This window comes from Ylistrum balloti, unplaced genomic scaffold (genome assembly GCF_031769215.1).
Source record: "Ylistrum balloti isolate Yb309-2 unplaced genomic scaffold, AGI_CSIRO_Ybal_v1 Utg370452, whole genome shotgun sequence".
Taxonomy (NCBI): domain Eukaryota; kingdom Metazoa; phylum Mollusca; class Bivalvia; order Pectinida; family Pectinidae; genus Ylistrum; species Ylistrum balloti.
The window spans coordinates 374,987-399,000 of NW_026782300.1; the positions used below are offsets into that span (position 1 = coordinate 374,987).

General features: G+C 34.0%; 2 protein-coding genes across 5 annotated transcripts; one reads left to right on the forward strand and one right to left on the reverse strand.

Annotated features, from left to right (window-relative positions):
- The first annotated feature begins 1,155 nt into the window (after nt 1-1,155).
- On the forward strand, nt 1,156-9,624 carry LOC132555091 (transmembrane protein 243-like). Of its 2 annotated transcripts, XR_009554412.1 has the most exons (5): nt 1,156-1,586; nt 2,290-2,340; nt 3,658-3,762; nt 5,514-5,845; nt 6,427-9,624. XR_009554412.1 is itself a non-coding variant. In XM_060219431.1 (4 exons), the coding sequence occupies exons 1-4, from the start codon at nt 1,527-1,529 to the stop codon at nt 5,649-5,651; spliced, it is 354 nt and encodes a 117-aa protein (XP_060075414.1). In that variant the 5' UTR covers nt 1,156-1,526; the 3' UTR covers nt 5,652-9,624. The 2 variants fall into 2 exon arrangements, 1 of the variants encoding a protein (XP_060075414.1); XM_060219431.1 differs by having other exon boundaries at nt 5,514-9,624.
- Nucleotides 9,625-10,787: 1,163 nt separating this feature from the next.
- LOC132555097 (cyclin-D-binding Myb-like transcription factor 1) lies at nt 10,788-23,963 on the reverse strand. Of its 3 annotated transcripts, none has more exons than XM_060219438.1 (17): nt 23,938-23,963; nt 22,223-22,549; nt 21,369-21,559; nt 20,852-21,044; nt 20,274-20,350; nt 18,292-18,482; nt 17,543-17,652; nt 17,306-17,374; nt 16,556-16,715; nt 16,131-16,199; nt 15,209-15,291; nt 14,847-15,029; nt 14,365-14,537; nt 13,753-13,924; nt 13,403-13,530; nt 13,149-13,260; nt 10,788-12,570 (listed from the first exon to the last, which is right to left on the reverse strand). In XM_060219438.1, exons 2-17 carry the CDS (start codon nt 22,521-22,523, stop codon nt 12,437-12,439), a joined length of 2,346 nt encoding a protein of 781 aa, XP_060075421.1. In that variant the 5' UTR covers nt 22,524-22,549; nt 23,938-23,963; the 3' UTR covers nt 10,788-12,436. The 3 variants fall into 3 exon arrangements, with proteins under 3 accessions (XP_060075421.1, XP_060075422.1, XP_060075420.1); XM_060219439.1 differs by lacking the exon at nt 23,938-23,963 and adding an exon at nt 23,646-23,659 and having other exon boundaries at nt 14,365-14,534; XM_060219437.1 differs by lacking the exon at nt 23,938-23,963 and adding an exon at nt 23,646-23,659.
- Nucleotides 23,964-24,014: the final 51 nt, after the last annotated feature.

The following is a 24,014-nucleotide window of genomic DNA, read 5'->3' on the forward strand; positions in this document are numbered from 1 at the left end:
AATCGCAGACTACAGAGTTCTAGTAAAAGTAGTTAAGCCGTTAATTGCGTACATTCAAATGTTTGTTGTATTAATGGAACCAGGAAGTATATAAAGGGATACTTTAAGGAAGTTTTTTTTATAAAGTAAAAGACGTTGAAACTGGCAGTAATGAGAGTTCATCGAAGGACCATCATGAAGGCAATTATGGGTAATTATTCCGACAGTGACTTCAGATGATTCAGAGGAGATACAACTATTGTCTACAAAAAAACGAACAATTTTCACAATATGATGCAAAAAAAAGAGATTGCCACACAGACATCATACATTCCTTTAGATTCAGGATTGACATTGATCTTGGGCAGCCTCCCAGATGCGGTTATACAGGCAACAACAATTAGAGACTTTGACTATCGGGTTGGACATCAATTGGAAAAGTCATCCCATGCATGCGTATACCAGGTTACGTACTTCCGTCATACGGAGCGTCTGTACATCTAATCATGCGCAGTAATGTGTGGGCGTATACCAGGTTACGTATTTTCATAATACGGAATGTTTGTACCTATAACCAAGTGCAGTGATATGCGTGCGTATACCAAGCTACGTACTATCATTCTACTGAGTGTTTGTAAATCTAACCATCTCGGATAACATTTATCGTTTCAAAATAAATATGATAGAAACGCATATAAATACATACCAAAAGTGTACAAAATTACGTACCCTCATTCTATTAGAGGGATAGGAGACTGTCTATATACCCCTTTGTAAATCTACAGCAAAAATATTCGAAATAGATAGGGTAAAGGTAAATAGCAACTGTGAGGTGAGAAGATTTTGATGAGCTCACGGCGCAGTGAACAAGCACAAATGTTAACGCTTAAGAAGCCACCATTAGGTCTCGTTTCTTTTCTAGAGCCTATATTATATATTACATACATGTCTGGATAATGTGTATATGTGCCACTGTGGTGGCCACCATATCTTTATGTTACATGAAATCCTTATTGACTTATAGATACCGATGACGGGATTTCAGAGATGCTGAGAAATCCAAAACGAAAGTGTAAGGTCTAAAAATAGAACGGACAAACAGCCTCGCTTTGAATTAATACAGGAAGTCACATGAACGCTGGCAGTCAGAGAAAACAGGACGAAGGCAATACTAACTGCCTTAGTAACTTTTGTTTTGATGTCAAACATGTTTTATTAAGTTTTTTTTTTACCAACATTCAAACAAACTTTGAAATTTGTTAGCTGCGGCGAGGAATATGTGCGAGTATTCCATGTCTTCTATGATATGAGCTGTGATCACGCGCTGGATTTATTTTTTGAACAGGTATTTGTTTAGTACACCGGAGACACTTTCGAAATTCAATAAAGCGGAGCTACACTTGACTTAGCAAGTTAAATGGAAGATGACAACATGTGACTTTACATCCGATTATGGTACAAAACCATAAAATCCAAACATGACAGGCGATTTTTGACAGACTTGAAAAGTAGGAGAAAAACATTCCATTTCAAACGGATCCAACAATATGAGTAACACGTATGATGATCCAGCGGCCCGCCCACTGTTTGGCGATCCGCAGCCACGGGTATGTAAAAAAAAAAAACCAAACAATTGACACATGTACTGAGGTTGGACATTCAACAAGTACCCAATCTAATCAGAGTTGATTCTGTAATTGATGTATTATCACTGTTGTATCGAATATCCATGATAAAGATTAACAGCAATTTCATAATCTGCTTAATTAACACCACAAACCAAAACTGGATATACACTGCAACAAGATATTATATCTATGATATATTAAAGAGCAGTATGTCCAACAGTGCCTTTAAAACATGCAGTCACACACATAGAATATAAGTGTGGGCCAGTATTCTTTGAAAAGGGGCAATCTTAATCAGCATTGACATTACTTATAGCCTTGTTCAGCTAAGTTAAGTGGACCTTTTTCAGAGTAGAATTCTCAGGAATAAATCTCATCAGAAATATATGTTTCATTATAATAGCCACACCATTATAAATGTTGATAGAAACCCAAATATCCACGACTAGAATAAGTCCTGGTTGGACCATATCATCTATTTCACCTACTTCAATCAAATCCAGTAAAAAAAATGGTTTATACTTCATACAGGAGTAGTAAATTAGTTCAACGAGACTGAGCTTGGATATTATGCTTTAACGCTGATAATTTTCATTATTTTATCAGAGAAAGTTAAGCACAATATGTACACATTGTTTAGTTATTTCATTGCAGTAATAAAATCTTATTTCTTCATATATAGGATCGGATGCTGAACCTTGTGGTTGCGGTATTTACCAGTATTATAGTTGCTGTAAGTATAAATCCTGATTCACAAATTATGTAATGGAACTTAGAGCCATAACGTTAGAATGTTGATATATATTTCCTGTAGACCTTGGTGTAATGTTAATGTGTAGATTTCTTATGGGTAATTCTTTCAAGTCTAGGATATTCCTGAAAAATTTGTCTGATTATTTTGGCATTAGTCCCCTACCAGTGACACTGGGGGAACTATAGCTCTCCTGTCTGTCTGTAAATCTGAGTAAATATATACATACATGTATGTATTACCAACATTTGTCATTGCTCCAGCAGTTTCATTCCTCGAGGGATATTCCTCATACTTTACACACTTATGAATTGTCATAATATCTTGAACAAACGTAAGCTTCAGGGTGGTTGGGTTAAGGTCAAGATAAATATTACTATATATAGAAAATTGTTGTCAGCATTTAGCAGCTTTATTTTTTATGGGATTTTGACCAAACGTCACATATCAACAAATGACCATAACATCTTGGACAAGTTCGTGTTTCAGGGTTGTTGCATCAAGTTTAAATCCGGGTTACTATATTTTAAATCATTGTCAGCACTCTAGTGGTTTGATTCCTTTAGAAATATTCTTATGAAGTATGAGTATATCAAGATCATCATTGCTCATGGGATTTTGATCCCACACTTACAAACAACTTAAAATTCTCTGAGACATTTTGAATTTCATGGTTCTTGGGTCAAGGTCACTGTTACCATTTTTAGAATGTTTTGTCTGTTTCCAACCAACCTCACTTATTCAAGGATTTTCATGTATTTTCACAAACATTTACAGCACTAAAATATCTTAAATCGATCTGTGCTCTTAAAAATGACCATATGACATTATTACACATTAATAATGAAATTGTATTGTCAGATTGTAATAAATATATATTGCATTGCTATGTTAAAATCAGTATAAATCTTCACTTTGTATACTGAGGGGTCCAGAATGCGAGTGTATTGTTTTAGCAGAATTTGATAAGCTTTGTTATAGGAGTATGTATTCAATAAACTCTGTACCAATGTAAAAAGGAGTAGAGAGAATGTCTGAATAATTCAGGTCACTGTCCAATATAAACAACTATGTACCTTGTAATTAAGTCCAAGAGAAACAAGTAAATGTCTATTTACAGAGGTTAAACTATACAGTTAAAATTCAAGGCTGAGGTACAAAAACTTTCAATTACAATTGTTTTCTTTTTTACCTTTTCTTTGAAGAATGTCATGTCTCGAACATGATTATGATACACACAGTGCTTGTTGTACTTCTAACCAAAATTTGTGTTTAAGACATTTTTTTTTATCATTTCAGGTGACTTTGATTAGTGCTTTCGTCTTTCCAAACTGGCCACCTGGTGGAACCAATGTCTTCTTTGCTGTTATTATAGTTTTGATCTGTGCTTCACATTTACTTCTGGTATTTACCTTTGATTTGAACATACCATTTTCATTGATCAATTATAATTCTGATTTTTAGCAAACCTGGCCTGAAAGGCCAAGTGAGCTATAGGGATACCAATGTGTCTGTCGTCTGTCAACTGTTACTATATATTGCAACCATTCGTGAAGGACTGAGCAGATTTTACTCAAATTTGGTCTGAAGCAACCTTGGAGAAAGGGGAACCAATTTTGTGCAAATGATGGGTCTCTGCCCTCACTCATCAGGGCTTGAGGAGTGGGGCTCATTAGGGAAAATCAATCAATTTCTTTAAAATCTCTATCTTGTTCTTTAGGAATTCCAGGATATTGTCCAAATTTGGTCTGAAGCATGCTTTGAAGAAGAAAAATCAGTTTTGTATAAACCTTAGGTCTTGGCTCCCTGGGACCAGAGGGGCAGGGCCCAATAGGAAAAATATATCAATTTTGTTGAAATCTATCTTGTTCTTCAGGAATTGCAGGATATTTTCTAAAATTGGTCTGAAGCATACTTAGAGGAAAGGAAATCAGTTTTTTTTTATAAATGATAGGTCTTTGTCGCTGGGGTTAGAGGGGCGGCGCCCAACATGGAAAATCTATGAATTTCTAAAAAATGTATATTCTTCTTACAGAATGGTAGGATATTGTCTATAATTGGTCTGAAGCATGCATGGGTGAAGGGAAATCAGTTTTGTGTAAAGTGTGGGTTTAGACCCCCTTGGGCCAGTTGGGTGAGGCCCAGCAGGGAAAATCTAACCCTCAAGAAGATTTAGTTCATTTTCATATAATTGCATTGTACCATCAACAATTCATTTGGATCTTTGGCTCTTTGAAACAGTTGTGATCATCACTGAATAACTATAGCATTGCTGATCATCAAGAGATAGACACAATTATAACTGATAATTTGTCCTGGGGTCTGGTCCCACTCCAGGACAGATTATATCTTTGAAACCATTGAGATTACCATCCCATAACTTGATAGCATTGCTGGACATCAAGAGATTATCAAGTGATCTTTGCCCATGTCCCTAAGGAATTTGAAGCTGTATCTGTGGGGTGAGGACCATTGGGGGAAATGGTTTCCTTGTAAAGAAATGTAAAGTTTTGCATTATTGACTTAAATTTTCAGATGAGCAATACAGGCCCTCTGGACCTCTTGTTGTTTTTAGAATGCCTTTCGTTCAATTCACTTCAGACTCTCTTTCAGTAGATCTGTTTTAAAGAATTATTCAGTGTATGTCCATGATATTTGCTTTGTGGTAGCAAAAGTCACCAAGGTGTTAAAACACTCTATCAGAAAAATATTTTATGATGAACCAAGAGGCCAACAGTTGTTATTGCCTAATAGGTTCCTAAGATTAAGTATGACTACGATATTTTGTGAAAAAATGACTTTGACCCATATTCAACATCTAAGGATTCAAAGTTGTCAAAATATTCAAACGACTTCTGTTGCTTAGAATGTGTGAAATAATTAATTTTCATGGTGGTTTTATTTTCCATCATTTCATGGTTACCCTTAACAAGAAATTCATATGTCCACAAACTTTCAAATTAAGTGTAAATAAATTTATTGAACGGTATTAATCATGAATTGCCCATGAAATTGTTATTTTTTGACATACAATGAAAATTAAGGCCAACTAATATATCTGATTCTGCAGTGATGATATTGAAGGTTTTGCCTTATTCAGTTTACTTAATTTCTTTATCTGTTATTATTAAAAGCACTGATTTGTTATGTTGCAGATTTATTGGTACAGACAAGGGGACCTTGAGCCAAAGTTTAGGACCATGATCATTTACAATGCATTTACCATCATTTTACTGTGTGTATGTGGTAACTTATACATTCATGAAATTGGGATTAAAAAAAATCCAAAATAACTTAAATAGTGTCATGCCAGCCATGTCAATTGCTTGTTCAAAACTGTTGACTTTATGCCATGCCTCGACGTCTAGTATGACACCAAGTTCTTCATGACACAAAATGTTAAACATTTACGGTACTGTGAAAGGGGTCAATGGAAATAATCCATGAAAAGAAGAGGTATCCTCTGGATGAAAGCATCCTGGAATAGGTTAGAACATTTCTATATTACATATGTTCAATTCTGTAAAATTTCTGAAGTTCAGTTAAGCTTTACTGTCAATATGCTATGACTTACATATGTTGTATACATTAACCACAAAGTTATTGGGTCTCCACAGTTAATGTGCATCTGTTTTTATTGTAAATATTTCCTATTTATTTGATTTGGTCATTGGCGAGTGTATTTAATACTTCAAACTTCAGTAAATTCTCTCTTTTCTCTGGCTGGGGTAATGTTATTTATTTCTTTGTACTAAACATTCCAACTTACTTTATTCAAATACTTGGATAAGTCGAAGTTTCCTACAGTGGCGCTGATTTTGAGATAACGAGGTTCAAATATATATATATATATATATATTTAAATTCTATGTACATGTTTATGTATCAATCATTTCAAAAACACAGCTAATGTTTAGAAATGTTTTAAATACATCTATAGCTTGAAACCTAATCACCATTGATTTTCTTCATTTTCAAGTTATTACTTTAAAACTTGACACAACTGAATAAGTTGTGATGTTTATGTATGATATAATGTAGATTACAGATCTGACAACCCTATTACAGGGCTGACCATACTAACCTGTATCCAACTCTATTATGTTTGGTGGAGTGGTAAGTATTACCATTGGTTACCAATGATAATTTATATGAATGTACAGATGGTGCTTTCCTTGGTTAAAAATACATTTGTATCTATGTTTGATTGTGTACATCTATATTAATACTGATGTGTGGAGAATGTACTGAAATGATGGTATGTATTGATGTGAAAAACACTTCAAATTTTGTTCTTTTAAATTCAGAGAATTTTTTTTCAACTTTCCACAAAGAAATTATAATTGAATGTCTTATACTTAAGCTTAATTCTTGGCAATAATTGCTGTAATATTCTTTTTCTTGTGGATATGCAAAATATACACGACTTCAATGCCAGGCAGTTCTGTTCAATTATGTACCCGGTGAGTCAGTGCTTTACAATTACAATTTTCTTTAACCTTATCTACACTAAAGAGCTGTTGTTGAAAATGTTCTATATATTGACGGATGGTTTAAAACTGAGGAGTCATTTCAGTGTGAAATGTTACATCATGAGATCTTGTCCAAGTAGCCACTGTATACTTTATTGATTTGACATGCATACTTCTTCATGAACTTCCAAATATTTACTTTATGAATTTATATATTGTCTGGAAGAAATATCTGTTTGCAGTTTCTTTATAGGATTTATCCAAGTATGGTATGTGACATATGATACAAAATGTTAGCTATGTTGTAATTGATTTCATAGAACTAGGGATTAAAACCTCTGAAAAGTCTAAATTGGTTCTGACCTAAATTTTTCACATTATTTTAAAGTTTCCTTATCCATTATGTAAGCATATGACAATATTAATTTATATATGCTGAGTGATGCACATACATGACATCAATCCAATGCTTTACATTTATTCAAAACAGTTTAGATTTTAACACAATTTATTAACCAAACACTACTAATGCCATGAAATGTCTTGCTGTCTAGTCCATCTCTTGAAGGACAGACAGGCACTTTGTCATACCTAATCAATCCTGACATTAAGGTGACATCACAGTTAAACAATTAAACAAATTTTTTTTTAATAAGTTATCACCTGAGACACCTATTGTGATCCCTTTTTGTCTGGTGTCGTGCATTGTAAACCTTTAATATTTTTGACTTTTTATGGAAAACTCTTGAGCAGATTTCAATGGGGTTTTTTTTTTACGAAAAACCTTACATGACTAAAGGCATATCAAAATTGTAAATTATTTGGTCACCAACCCCAGGGCCAAAAAGGGAAAATTGATTTAAACTTCAGAAATCTTCTTCTCAAATCCCAGGTATTTTAGAATCAGAATGGATGGAAAAGTCTTCAAATGCTTTACCAAAATAGTAAATTTCAGGACCCCAGGGTCTTGCATTTGGCCCAGTGGAGGGGGTAAACTCCATTGTAGTGTATATAGGAAAATTACATGTCTGAACATTATTTATTTTCTATTGGAAATAATTCAAACCTGGTTAGAATTATTAGTTTAAGCTGACAGTTTGAAAAGATGCACATATCAATTTTGACCGACCCCCAGGGGGCTGATGGGTGGGGCCAAAAGGGGTCAAATTGACTGAAATTCAAAGATGTTCTACTATTTCTGGATGCAAGATTTTTTTATAGTGAAATTCAAATATTGGGTGTAATTTCTTTTAATTTAAACTTGGTTAGAAGCCTTAGCATGGGACAGTAGTTAATGTATACAGGAGTTACATTTGCATTATATGTACAATATAGTTAAAATTATATCACTGTTTTGAACAAAATCATTTCTATGTCATGTTACAAGAAGCCTTGTGACTCAGGTGACCATTAAGGCCCTAGGTCCTCTTGTTTATTATTGCATATATATATCAAATATATTTGACATTGGAAATTGACTGTGAATATTTGGATAGCATAGAAACAGAAAACGAAGTATAATAACCATGTACAAACAATAACAAAATGAATGTTTTACTGTGATGTCCCTTTAAATTCTACTGGTTTATCATGTATTGATTAAATATTGAATTGTTAATATTGATTTGTTATTGTTTGATGTACAATTCAAAAATTAAAATGTTCTTGAAGTAAGTCTTTTGGAATATAATCTCAAAAGATAAATGTGAAACACTCTGTATACCTAACACGTTATCAGTATGTTAGTTTATGGACCAAGAAAATATCAAGGTAACTTGTGTAAAAAATGTTGATGATTATAATACAATATATTATATATTTTAAAATTGTGAATACATTTCTGTGTTTGTAAAATTTGTAGATAATGTGCAGGTGAGTATAATCTCAAAGATTATTGTTAACACATACTTTATATCACTTTTGGTTATATAATGCCTTCCATGTCAATTTTAATAGGGTTATCTCCCCCTTTTTAAAAAAGTTTTTCACCAATAATGAATTGTTCAAGTCTATAACCACAGATTATGTCTAGCCTAAAATCTGTTGACATGAAGACAAAATAACCATGTAGCTTGTGTCCATTAACTTATCTCTGACAAACCCAACTGCTGATTAAAGCCAATACCTTGCTAAAGGCCTAAATGACCTCTATATGAAAAATTTTGTGTTTAAAATTCCAGTTTTCACTGCATCCACACTAAAAAGAATTGATCTATGGATTTGTAACAACTGATAGCAGACTGTATTTACCACACTAATAAGATATTTCACAGAAGCTAGTATGCTGTTACATGGCATAGGTCTATCAGAATGATTTAATTATGCATTGATAGATTTTTTTTTTTTGAGTTCTTGCTGGTATGAAAGAGATACCTATTTGCAAACTGAATGAAAGTGTGTAGTGCATTCAGTGTTTTTTATTTGAGAAATGAAGAGAAAAATCGACAATTGAGAAAGCTGCATTTTGCATACAAACAATGAAAATTAATTATTATCACAGTGAGTAAAATTCCTGAGAATTTTTAATATTCAATGACTATTTGAATTTCCAAAGTAGACTTACTTTGAAAGTGAATATAATTCATTGTTTTGATTGAATTTGAGTCAACTAGAACTTTCTCGGGGGAGATAACTCTTAACAAAAAGAGGTATGATGACATATATCCTTAATAAAAATCTGTGAATTTCATGCTTGTTTGAAATCATTATATGTATGTGCAGAATAGAAGATGCTACAAATAAAGGCGGTGTTTGAAAGTTGAATCTTAATTATTAAACTTATTTTACGCAAGTGTATTGGTGTTGTATGATGTTATTAAGTCACCTGAGACAAAATCTAAGGTGACCTATTGCGATCACCTTTTGTCAGAATTATCTGTCATGCATCATAAACAATTTACATTTTCAGCCTCTTCTCAATAGCTCAAAGGCCCAGAGTCATGGTATTGTGCCAGTAACATGCTGGGGTAAAAGGCTACCAAGTTTGTTCAAATGACTTTCTTTCAAGGTCAGAGTGCTCAAAGGAGTTAAAATATTTCAAGGAATTCTTCTGAATAACCAAAAAGCACAGGGTGCTAAAAATGGGTCTGTAGCCAGATACAAAGTGTGTTAATATTATTGACAATAACAAACTTTCTAGGTCACAGGTGTCAAATATGTTCAAAAGTTAAAACAATCTCTTCTAAATGGCCCAGGGTGCTGATAATGGGTCTGTAGCATGATGGAATGAAGGGCTACTAAGTTTGTTCATATGAACTTCTCAATAACAAAAAGGTCCAGGATGCTGATATTGGGCCTTTAGCATGAACAAATGAAGAGCTACCATGTTTGTAAATATTACTGACCTTGGCCTACTTTTAAGGCCAAAGGTATGAAATATGTGAAAATCTTTTAAATGACATCTTCTCAATCACCAAAAGGTCCATGGTACTGATTCGGCCTTTAGTATGATGGGATGAAGGGTTACCAAGTTTGTTCACCTTGACAAACTGTAAAGGTCACAGGGGTCAAATGTGTTGAAATGTGTTAGCAACTTCTCAACAACCAAAAGGTCCAGGGTGCTGACATTGGACTTGTAGTATGACGGGATGAATGACTACCAAGAATGCTCATATGACCTAAAAATATGATTTCAAGTTTGCAAGAAATGTCTTTATGAACCAACCAATGTCTTCTATGTAGACTGGACTTTAGTTGAGCAGTTTACTTTTGGCCTATTTGGCCTCTTTCATATAGGTCTTATAGTTGGTTGACCCTTAAGGCCTCTGACTGAAGTCAAAGCACCATACATTACCCCTGCAAATTCCACTGTTGCAGTGTTTTCTAGCTGTACAGACTGATAGGTGTTTGATGACTTGCAATAATGACCCAGAATATAAGCATTCAAATAATATCATCTTTATTAAATAAAGATCTTTACTGTAAACAAGACAATAAATCATACAATGGATAACCACAACAAAATTGAGCAAAAATTTGTATCACACAAATAAAAATACAGGTGAATTTTACGGATATATAAATAAGGGAAATAAGTTACATGTACAAGTATATTATTATATTCATGTGTAAGCATTCATATAGGCAAAACTCTTTCACAAGTAGCACCCTAGATGAAATCACTTGAGTTTCTTTTCTCCTAGAAAAACATAATGGAATGGACTTCCTACAATGCAAGCTATAGCAATACTGGGAAATATGCCATCAGAAAGACTGACCCCCAACTTATATTAAACTGTCTAGCTCCTTTACCCTGCCAATCCTTAACATTTCTTACAAAGTGCCAAAAATTTTGCTTTTCAAATTTAAAGGAATGGTTTTGTGTTAAGGTAAATGTACTAAATTAATGGTTATTAAATTTGATCACTAATACTTTTTGACAAATTAGTGTAATGTTGAATTCATGCATCAGTAATAACTGCTATATATATACAACATACAGAAGTGACAATTACGGCAATGGAGCACCATACTTTCTGTGCGAAAAGTGCTAAAGTAAGATTACTTCTAAAATATATACATTTACACAACTTTTTTACATCTAGTTTATGTATATAATTCAATGAAAAATACATTTCTTCTTTAGTTAGGAGGGTCTGTATTTCTTCAATAACATTCAAGCAGTATTTCTAAGTCATATAATTTGATGTGCCAATAGGGATATTAGTAATTAGTATTTTTTGAAGAGGTGCAATGTGAAAAAATGATTATGTGAAGCCGAGCGAGAGGTAAATATCACAGTTTGGGTGAAGATTTAGAAAGAGTAGCAACAACTGATTATGTCATGGTTTGTATCTTTTTATTACAGAATCTTATTTATTCTGATAACAGGCTTTATTGTATTCATCTCTGTCGAAACAATAAAATAACAAAGTCTAAATCTCAAGGTAATCATCTCAAAGTGCTAAATATCACAGCTCAAGCATGTACATGTACCCCTCAATGCTATTGTCCAGAGATGAATGCTTGCTGGGTTCATTGCTCTGTGAACAGGTCATTTGAAGCAGGGCCTCCTTTTAGTAGCTGCTGGCTTCCTCAACTAACAACACAAGGAATGCCAACGGCATGCCATCAAGAACAAATGGGGTGCAGTGTTCTGACCTTGGACACAAACCTGACATTGTAGACTGGTCTGTTCCTCAGATTCCTTAGAAACTCCAACCCCCATAGTTAGGAAACTGTCAAACTACACACCTCCAATCTTCACCTGAGGTTATGCAGACCATTGCTTTACATATTGAGCTATTGCAATCCCCTATGACAAGCTCACATACCCAATACCATCTGGAATCTGACATGCTTTAGGGAGGATGAGGTATGACAAAAAAGACTGATATAAACTCTCAGATCATTCATACATAAGTTTGGTAAATTCAGATAACATTTAAAAAGAGTTTATCCCTAAAACAAATCTCAAAAATGTTCCTCTATTCAATGTCATCATACTCACAAGTTTTTCAACAGGTCAAATTCAACAAAGTGGATTAACACACGTTTAACCGGTATATGATTTAACCATAAATTTTCTTAAAAAAAATAGTATCAAGAAACATCAAAGCGTTATCTTAATAAATATCACATGAACTTCACTAGAATAGAGCAGTATGTTAACTGTCGGCTCCATTGATGTCAGAACTAGTGATGTCTGTGTCAGTCTCACAGATCTGACCATGAGTTTTCTCCCCTTCCACGTCAGATGACGACCCAATCAAGTCGGACCCTCCAGAAGGTAACATGGGATCTGCATTAAGAAAAACAGAAAATGTTCATCACAATTAAGTCTACAAAACATGCATCACAGCATAGAACGCTTAAACACAATCACGCCTTCCAGAAGATGATGTTTTCTTTTATTTGATAAATATAACCATGACCATAACATATGACATCTGTTCTATACTTATCCCCGGATAGTATACTAGTTTAAAACTTACAAACTATAAATTATAAAGTCAAGATGAATATTCTTCAAACTAAAAAAACATTTTACTGCTTAACAGCAACAAAACCAACAAAAATTCCGTTGCATCAAATCTGTTGTTCGTTATCCTAATTTTTATCCTTTCTACAAAGCACGAAATACCATATTAAATCTCCATGTGGTCAATATATGACCAAATCCACTTAAAGGGAGCTTATTAAAGACCACTCACAGGACAGTTTTTGGACATTTTCATTTCATAATTACAACAATATCATCTTTAATACTACATCCTTAATGTCTTTTTTTTCCATAAAATGTAATGCCAATTCAAATATTGTTTTTGAAAGATGAAATACAGGATTAAATGAACCTAATTGTTTAATCTGTGGACATACCTGACAGAGAAGACATGAGTTCACTACTGGTGGTCTGGACAAAAGACGGGGAGGTCGTACTGACCATTACCAGGTCAACTGTGTCTGCAGTCGAGCTTCCTATGTTGGTCTCCTGTGTATTGAAAATAAAAATTGGTCTGAAGACATCAATACCATTATTTTAACTACTTTTGATTTAAGATAACTCCATCTAAAATAATCAGATTAATGTGAAATGTATATATGAAGAAGGAATCAAGCATTTTATATATTACCTCAGCTTCAAATATTTTTGAGATAATTTGACCTCGAGTGGTCAATTGGTCATTGCTGTCTAGCCCAGTCCCTGGGATATCACCCTCATCTCCTGGCAGCTGGTCATCCTGACTTAACGTCTGCAGATCTTCAGAAATAGAATTTAAGAAATTATTAGAAACACCAGGTCACTATATGCAAAAGTTTTGAATCCATAAAATTAATAAAATAAATTGTTCTGGAGACATTTGTTCAGCAATATTTCTTAAATGAAATTATCAATTCTATTTCAATATATGCTTTCCATTAAAGCACACCAGCTATACGCATAATGTGAAAGTCATCCATGAAACTTATGTTGGAGACTAACCTGGATCTGACTCTGTGATTGTGTCAGTCAGCTGTATGGAGCTGGTCATCTCACTACCGTCCAGTGTGGCCACCACCTCTGACACTCCATCCTGTGAAGAGCCAGTACTCAGTATAACTGGTGTTGGGTTCATCTGCACCGTTACATTCTCATTGCCTCTTATCGTGGTTGTCTGGTAACAATCAACACAAAACATTTTCATGCTAAATTATATAGGCCTGATGTAAGTCAAATGAAACATTTTTTGGTTTAATAACCTGCAATATTTTATTTTTTCCACTCCAAGATATAATTTGATTTTGCTGTTGATCTGTAAACTAACAACTTTATAATTATCACCTTAATTCCATATGTTTTGATTTGGTTCTGAAATTTACATAGAACTTTCAATGCCTTCTACTTTGAGTTGTATCTCTTTATAGCAATGATATGATCTGCACTTTTCCTAATACCACTAAGGAAGGTAACTGCACTATAAGTACACTTTAGTGCATTAATTACCCACTTGTAAGGTGTTTACAATAATATGATCCATTCCCTTGTCTACATCACAAGGAAGATAATTGCAATATATTGTGACATTTAGTCACAGGGTTTTACAGCATTACTCACTGGTAGAGTGTGAACAATGATGTGATCTGTCCCCATGGCAGCACCACTAAGGGAGATAACTGGACTATTTTGAGGCTGTGTGATAAGGAAGGTTCCAGAACTTGTCTGATGTAGTACCTCAAATGTCTGAAAAGCAGTGTCTCCTTCAGCAGATCCTGTGTCTAGGGAACCTGCTATGGAGAGATGTGTAAACATTCATAAAAACTGACCAATATAAACCTCATTCATTAAGAAAACTACAGTGTTCTGACAATATGAATTCATTCCAAACAAAGTGTCTGGATTTTTTATTAGTTTGATTATTGAACCTCATAATCAAAAAGAAGTGATTTAGTCCAAAAATACTGGTTGCAAACTGGACACTGACTCAAAAGTAGGTGGACTACTATTTCTGAGTTTTCTATTGGAATATGTTCTATGGGCACCATAAGAAATAATCCTATTATAACACCGAATCTTATTTTTACTCTACACATACTTACCAGTCTGTATGGGAAGAGAATGCATGTTAGAGTTAAGAGACATGGGGATTTGTAGTGTTGTCATATCTGTGGCTGATACCGGTCGGGGCAAACCAATGTGTGAAAGTCGCATACCAGACGATGTTACAGGATTCTTCATCCGTACATTTTGTAAATGTACATTTTTAAGAAATATAATCAGATCTGAAAATTAAGTAAAATTCCATTACTTTACATATGATGATATACTCGAATCATTAGGGAAACCAACAACATATGAAAAATTATTTTTGAACTTTGAACAAGTATCTTTATTTACATCTCATCCATTAAACAGATTTCTGTGCATAAATAGAATCATACAAATTAAAATAAGTCCATACCTGAGAATGACAGTAACTGATAATCTGGAACATGCCTCTTGAGAGACCACCACTTTCCTCTTAGCCACTGTGGAGATCGTACACTACCAAAGAAATAGCATATATTCATCTTGTGATTTGTTTTCATGACACACGACACACAATAGGCTATGTACATTGTATCTTGTCATTTGTCTCCATCCAAACTCTGCCTACTGATATGCCATTGCAACCTTTCAAATGTGTGTTTTCTTGCTTACATGGTTTCTACATTGTGATATCAACATGATAAAGAACATAATGAAACCTGCAATTTCTGAACAGTCAATAAACATGTTAGTGTTTCAAAAATCATGTTAAAATTAACACATTTTCAAATATTCTGAACTGGCTGTAGTCTTTACTTATTCGTAGTTTCATGCCTTGTTTGCATGTCTTTAAATACTTTGCCATGATTAGGAGCAATGTCAACTCTGAGAGCTCATACTCTTATTTATTTTCACAAGTATATTTTTGAAACTATATTTCTGAATTCTGTTTAGACTGACAGAAGGTTTACTGTATCTTTGACCTGTGTAAGGTAGCAGAAACAACCTTGCACTGTACCTGTATCTGATATTAAGGGAGTATATATTTTACAGATTACAAAATATATTGAACGTAAACTGTTCCAGTAATTAATATAATCATTCGTGTGCTTTTAATTCTCTGAGATAAGCCACAAGTGAAACAATTATCAAAGCATCATTCCAATGATATTGAACTATATCCAAATTTAACATTTAATAAAGCACATCTTTGACAGATTTTCTTGATATGAAACTGTATTAGAGGCTGACATTACTCTTACAAGAAAACAATGAGAAGACAATTATTACTTTCATTTTTCCATGATTTGTAGGAATTCTCAAACTTAAACGTACAACAATGCCACTGTAATTACCTTGGCCAGTTCTTGGCTAGCTCTGTCCAGTCAATCTCTGTGTCATCTGACACACCCAAGTTGGCAATTCTAGAACCAGAAATTTTATGTTCAATTGAAAATTGCTTTATTTATAACATATTAATTTGATTTATAATAAGTTATAAAACAAAGTACTGTAGTATGTATAAAGAGTTTACTGGATGTAAAGTTTGATGAAGATTTGACTTGTTGAATAAAAAAAAAAACCAAAGTAAGATTTAGCCTGACTGATCTTCATGGCCAACCTTTAATACACACTCAGCAAGCTTTATCTATATCCAATAGAACCGACCACAGAGATTAAAGTTATTATCTAACAATCACACAAAAATAACATGTAACAATTTTGTATTTGTAGACAGACTCAAATATTCTATCTACTGCATAATCCACGAGATACATACTTAAGGACAAGATTGATGTCATCCTCCCTTGTCCAGTCTGTCCCACCCTTCTGTTTCCAGTTGAGGAAGTTTAACCACTTTGTTCGACACTGTTTCTCTGAGCGTGTGAGAACTCTCTCTGCTACAGATGCCCATGAAAGTCCACTGGTGACATTCTCACCTACAACAAATAAGCTCCATTGTAAATTGTGTCCCTTGGAATTAGCAATGCCTCTAATCCTACCTCTTTTCAAACAATTACACAATAACTGAAGACGGAAACTCTCAAATAACTCACTTATTCCACACGAAGATAATCCAAAACATGACTATTTATATTATGATTCGAAATTAAAAGTATTCTAATCAAAATAAGTTTACATCTCACCGACTTTTAATTTTAAATAATTAATCAATAGCATGACAGGTAATGCAGGGTTTGTTTAGTTCTGTCTGGTGTACATGCTAACACTACCTAGGTAAGGTGACAGACTAGAACTCCTGAACCAGAAAGGGTCAATATTATCAAGGACATTGATAAGGGAGAGTTCTACCAGGATAATACATTCTCCAAGACATTATTCTTCTCTGTATAGTCTATATATATAAGACTATATAAAATAGACATCCTTACCTAACCTTCTCAATGTTGTGATTTTTGTTAATATATCAAGATATTTCTCAAGGTTTTGTGGGAAGGCTAAGTAAGTAGTAAACATATTGAGAATGCATTAACAATGTAAAATCAACATTATTATATATTTACAGTACCTGGTTTGACACCTGCAAGTTCATAAACAGCTGATGAAAGGCGATGTTCTTCTTCTGGCAACCATTTACCTGTAATTCATACAACATAAGGTAAATCTATGCACAAACATGATTGTTACAGATACAGGCAAGTTTACACATTAAAGAAACAATACAGGTGAAAAACAATATTTATTTATTTATTTTATTTACTTATTTATTTTGTCTACACATTTTACTTCAACAAAACCATTTTACCTGAATTACAGGTATCCCTCATTAGACGACATTTATCTTTGACAGATGAAGCACTCCTTCCCAACACAGACCCTATGGAAGCCCAGTCATTGCCATATTTACCACGTAATCTACAAAAGATACATTTAACTAACAATTGATGCTTGCAAAATGAGTCCTCGAATTAAAAAAAAAGCCTTATATTGTTACATCTGATCATGATCATCCATACAGAAACATCAAAATTTTCACACGTCATTACCATGTAATAACAAATTGTCAAGGAATCTCCTAGACGCTGTGTATGATGTATATTGAAATAAAGGAAGTGATATACCAATATTAAACGGTATACAACCTTGAGTGATTGGTCACACTGATTATATATATATATTATATGAAGGTTCAAGACATATCATCATGATAAGATCTTCATATGATCATTATTGTAGATGAGTGTGATTAGAGAGGTAATGTCCAGTCAAATGTGACTTTCAGTGAAGTGCATAGTTATAGGCCACTGAAGGTTTAAATATTTCCTTACATTCATGGAGATGGGTTGAGATTTCACTGGCTTATAACTGATCAATTATTTGCTTGTTTCGCTGTCGTTCTTTCTATTCTTTTAAATATATTACACAATGATGACCTATAACATTTCATCAGTTCATAGCTTGTTTGAGCACTGCACATTATTAGGTCTCAAATACAAAGGGTATATTTTAAACTGATATGTCCTCCTGAAACCAGAAGTTGTAGAAGTTACTCACTCCCTAAGTTTTGCCATTTCCTCAGGAGAATATTTGCCCATGTGATTTTTCTGGTCATACATTCTGGTAACACGTCTATAAACAGAAAACAATGGACGCTGCAATCCTTTAGCAACTGTCCTATAAAAGTCTTTTCTTTCATCTTTGGACATTCCAAATATGATTTCAGTAGGTTCATTTATTCCACGTTCCTGTAACATAAGAATCATTTAACATGTATGATAGTTGATATCAACAAAAAACATGTTTTAATGTCTGTTGAATTATCAGGATCAATACAGAAATAGTAAAATCAAAAACAGGAGTACACATTCATTGGATCATACTCTGTCGTGGAGAAGTTTTTGTCAGGGTATTTGGCATAATTACAGTTTAGATAGTTCTTTTCTTTTATTGATTTTGCTTCTGATTTGTGACTCTACATGATCACGATTTTGCCTATGATTTGTGACTCTACATGATCATGATTTTGCCTCTGATTTTTGACTCTACATGATCATGACTTTGCCTCTGATTTGTGACTCTACATGATCATGATTTTGCCTCTGATTTGTGACTCTACATGATCATGACTTTGCCTACGATTTGTGACTCTACATGATCATGACTTTACCTACGATTTGTGACTCTACATGATCATGACTTTGCCTCTGATTTGTGACTCTACATGATCATGACTTTGCCTATGATTTGTGACTCTACATGATCATGACTTTGCCTCTGATTTGTGACTCTACATGATCATGACTTTGCCTATGATTTGTGACTCTACATGATCATGATTTTGCCTATGATTTGTGACTCTACATGATCATGATTTTGCCTCTGATTTGTGACTCTACATGATCATGATTTTGCCTCTGATTTGTGACTCTACATGATCATGATTTTGCCTATGATTTGTGACTCTACATGATCATGACTTTGCCTACGATTTGTGACTCTACATGATCATGACTTTACCTACGATTTGTGACTCTACATGATCATGACTTTGCCTATGATTTGTGACTCTACATGATCATGATTTTGCCTATGATTTGTGACTCTACATGATCATGACTTTGCCTATGATTTGTGACTCTACATGATCATGACTTTGCCTATGATTTGTGACTCTACATGATCATGACTTTGCCTATGATTTGTGACGCTACATGATCATGATTTTGCCTCTGATTTGTGACTCTACATGATCATGATTTTGCCTCTGATTTGTGACTCTACATGATCATGACTTTGCCTCTGATTTGTGACTCTACATGATCATGACTTTGCCTATGATTTGTGACTCTACATGATCATGACTTTGCCTCTGATTTGTGATTCTACATGATCATGACTTTGCCTATGATTTGTGACTCTACATGATCATGATATTCTACAATTGATGACGGTTGACTATCACATTATAAAACAATTGAAATTTACAGCAGACCTGAAAAGTCGTGAAGTGAACAATTTCACTCTACCATGCGTCACCAGTTTGATGAATGGTAAATATTTTGGAAACACTCTATTCAGGTTGTGATAAACTAATAATCAACCATAGATCATTCCAGAACTGATGTCAGATGATAAGTGATTAATTTTGTAGCAATTCCTAGCATTTTCAACAGCATTAGAGACCCCCTTCTTGTAACATTGACCAAGCAGTGAATTAGGCTCTAATTGTAACAGTGACATAGGAGTGCAGTAAGTTTTTCTTTTAACATTGAGATAAGAGTGCATTTGGTTCTTTTTGTAACGTTAATCTAGGAGTGCATATAGGTAACCAAGAAAGATCACAGGCATGATGAATTACCACACACACTCAGACACTTTGTCATGTATAAAAATACATAGAAACATAGACACTAAATTCAATAAAATTATAATCAAGAGCAATATTTCATGTTGGAAAATCACAAAGAAGGACTCAATACTGCTGAAATATATTGGTATACGCTATCTATTTGAGAAATCAATATTAAGATATATACCCGACAATATCCATCAATGTTACTCTGTAAAACATCTATCTCTTCTTTAGTCCATTGGCCTTGCTTCCAGCTGGCTCCTGTAACATATCATTCAACAGAAGTGTTTATTCTTAAAAGTTATAGTAACATTACTATCACATTAATGGTGATACATGTATCTTTACTTTGTATGATGAATATTTTTTATGATTTACACAGTTGATGCCTATACTATGAATGATGAAATTTTCGAAGAAGTTTCGTATTGGCAGCATCTTTACTTTGTACAATGTACTTTTTATAGATCTAAATTGGTAACAGTTTTACTTTGAACAATGAACTTCTTAAAGATTTATCCGTCGATTGCCTTACTTTGTATGACGAACTTTTTAATGATTTATATGGGTAAAACATTTACTTTTAATGATGAACTTTTTAATGATTAATACCCATAACACCTTTACTTTGAATGATGACCTTTTTTAATGATTAATACCCGTAACAACTTTACTTTGAATGATGAACATTTTTAATGACTTATACGGGTGTCATGTTTACTTTGAATGATAGACCTCTTTTATGATTTAAACAGGTGATACCTTTACTCTGCATGGCAACCTTGTCAAACCGAGTGGTGAACCATGCCTGTGTTACATCAGAGTTGCCCGGTGACTTCTTGCCCGTGTTACTTGGTCCCAACAGTTGCTCAGATACTGATGGGGTGGTCGTTACCAAAGGAACAGTTACAGCTGTAGCCATTGCTGTTGCCACAGGAAGCTGTTGTTCTTCCAGCTGTCAAGTCAAAGGAACATATATCAAACTTGTGCAGCATATATAATAATATTACACAGAATATATACATTTAAATACAATCAGTGTTCAAAATTTAGGAAGTGTCCTTACCCATTCTATCATCTAACAATTTCATACTGAATTGTTCCAATTGTGATGCATATTTAGTAACGAACTAAAAAATAAAGGACTGGAAAGATACTTGCAGAAGACCAAAAAAAGCCAAACTCAGCTCCCTTTCTCATCAGTTTACATAATTCAACTCTGATTTGTATTTTATGAGAATAAGAACCAACAATTTGGTTTAATTTTCAGTGAGGCTACCTCAACTGCAGCTGAGGCTTGAATCTTCTGCTGGTCGTCCAGTGTAATGTCTGCATTCTCTGCAGTCGTGCTGTCTGCAACAGTCAGGACATATGATTGTCCATCCTCACCCTGGAACCTAAATCGTTTGTTGGCAGGCTCAGTGACATCTGTCTCCACAGTAGCTGTAGCTGAGTTCATACCCAAAGAAGCTACAAGTAGAAAACAGAACATATACAAAAGTGTTGTGTATCAATCCAAATGAACTGAAAATAAATTAATTAGTAGAAAATGTTTAACACTGTATCACAAAGTGTCCAACAAACAGTGAACTTATCATGTCTAAGAATACATTTTCAGAACAAGGTATTAAATACAGTAAATTACAGTTTGAGTTATTATCTATGGTTTTCCTGAACGAATCAAAGGTCTACTCCAATTTAAAACATCTATATATTTTATCTAGTAATACACTGCTCCAAATATCACTTATTTTTTATCTAGTGTACCTGTAGATTGTTTCCATTTCCTATAGAGAAAGAGTAGAAAAAATACATATGTAAAAGATTTTTATTAACCATAATTCTTAAAATATCCTACCAGGAAACCAAAAATAGCAAGTAGCAACTCTATGGGCACTGTTATATGGTGCTTGTCACAATGACATAACATAAAAATTGCAAAAAGCATACATGTATGTGGCATGTGCAGCTCACCAATAAAAATGAAAATCTCAGCGTAAACACCAGATAGTACTGGACAGACAAACTTTGTTTGGCACTCTTAGACTTTGAGTGAGACTCCTTGTTTTCAAAAACAATGTGCATCAATTAAAGGACATGCTGGTCCAAAAACCTACAAAACAGACTGTATACCTGCTGCTTCTCTAGATAATATGATGTAACCATCAGCAATGCCGGACTCAAACCGCAGAACATTTTCTGAGGTGGGTAAGGTTTCTTCCCCAGGTACTTCTTTCTTGATAATGGCACACACACTGTCACTGCCTATACCACTTTCCTCAGGCTCTTTGACTGGGGGCACTATAGACTCTCCTATTTCTCCTTCACACAGATCCCCAACAGTACTGCCGATGTTCACTGAGGCCAGGTCTGTCATACTTGTGGTGTCCACCGATGAAAGGTCTGAGGAGTTCTCCTCTGACAGAACCTCCATGCTGTGCAAGTATTACTGCTCTATTTCTGAAAAATAAAACAAATTCTTTAAGACAAAAAATCCACCACACCACCAGGATATCACTGACCAGACAATATATCTATGTGAACATTTTATCTGCTGGTGCTTTGATAGATTTCACAAGAGGCCCTTAGGCCTAAATCCTCATCCGAATATATGACCTGTGAATTATAAATTAACAAAAATAGTGGGGAAAATAATGAAATGATTAAAACAGTTTGGAATAGTGAAAAAATATTAATTAACTTTCACCGAGAAATGTGCGAGATAACGGCGGTTTAATTATCACATACACTCTAATTAAGTCTCTCAGGATAAAACTAGCAGACTTTTCTTTTCTTGCTTGGGATGGTGATTTATTGTACGACTCAAATTTTCTGTGCTCATACAACATGATTTCAGAGCTATGCATTCAGTTGTAAGACTCACTCTATTATTAAGTCATCAATGAGGCAGGCCCGATATTTGAATTTGGAACAGGTGACAAGATTTTCATACAAGAGAACACTGCAGTTATCTGACTTTTAAAATAAACAGTTCTAACAAATATCAATATAAATTGCCTTAGCTACTCAGAGTGATAATTCCAACAGGCATATGGGCTGATTTGCTTTGCAGTAAAATGTCTGGGGATTTCTTTTAATGGCTGATCAGTTTTATTTGTAAACCTCCAGTTGTAGTTAGTAACAGCCAATTTTTCAGATGAAATTTACACAACTTTCTGCCAATTATATCACGTCATTTTTCCTGGTTGATTTCTATATTCTCATTTTCAAATAGGTTTAACTTAGAAGAATTAATGCTTTTCTTATTAAAAAATCATAGCCTGCGGTCATTGATTGCACACTACTTCTACTTATATCTAGGATGTATTTATCTCTTACCAATTTATTACAATAACAAACAGTGTGATCATTAGCTACAGATTACCTTTATATTACCACTGGCAGCCATAAAATAATTTTCAGACTGACCAGTGACAATTTTACTCAAACCAACTTAGAAACTTGCACTGCATCTATTTATGTTTATGATGTATCCGTTTTCTTTCTTTTTATTCCAATACCAGAAAGACATCAGAATGAAACTGCAAGAATTTACCTCTGAATTAAGCGTACTCTACTCTGTTTCATCGATAAACATTATGTTATTATGTCCCGATTGTTACACCTGTCGGGTCGGTGGAAATTTTTGTGCAACGGTAGAATAAAAATTAAAACTCCTCATTTATATTAGTGTCTGAGCATACGCCATTTTGTTTCAGAAGTTTTGTCGGAAACACGAATATCTAAATGGGAGTTGGTCAATTAATGAGTTTCTGACATGATTTAATTCTTTCACATCTTTTGACAGTTGTGTCCTCTTTACCACGTGGGTAAGCCGAGAATCTTACTTCGATGTTTTCGTCCGGGTGTTTCATCAAGAACCAGGATGAGCAAGGACCAGGATGGCGGATGAACAATTTTTTTT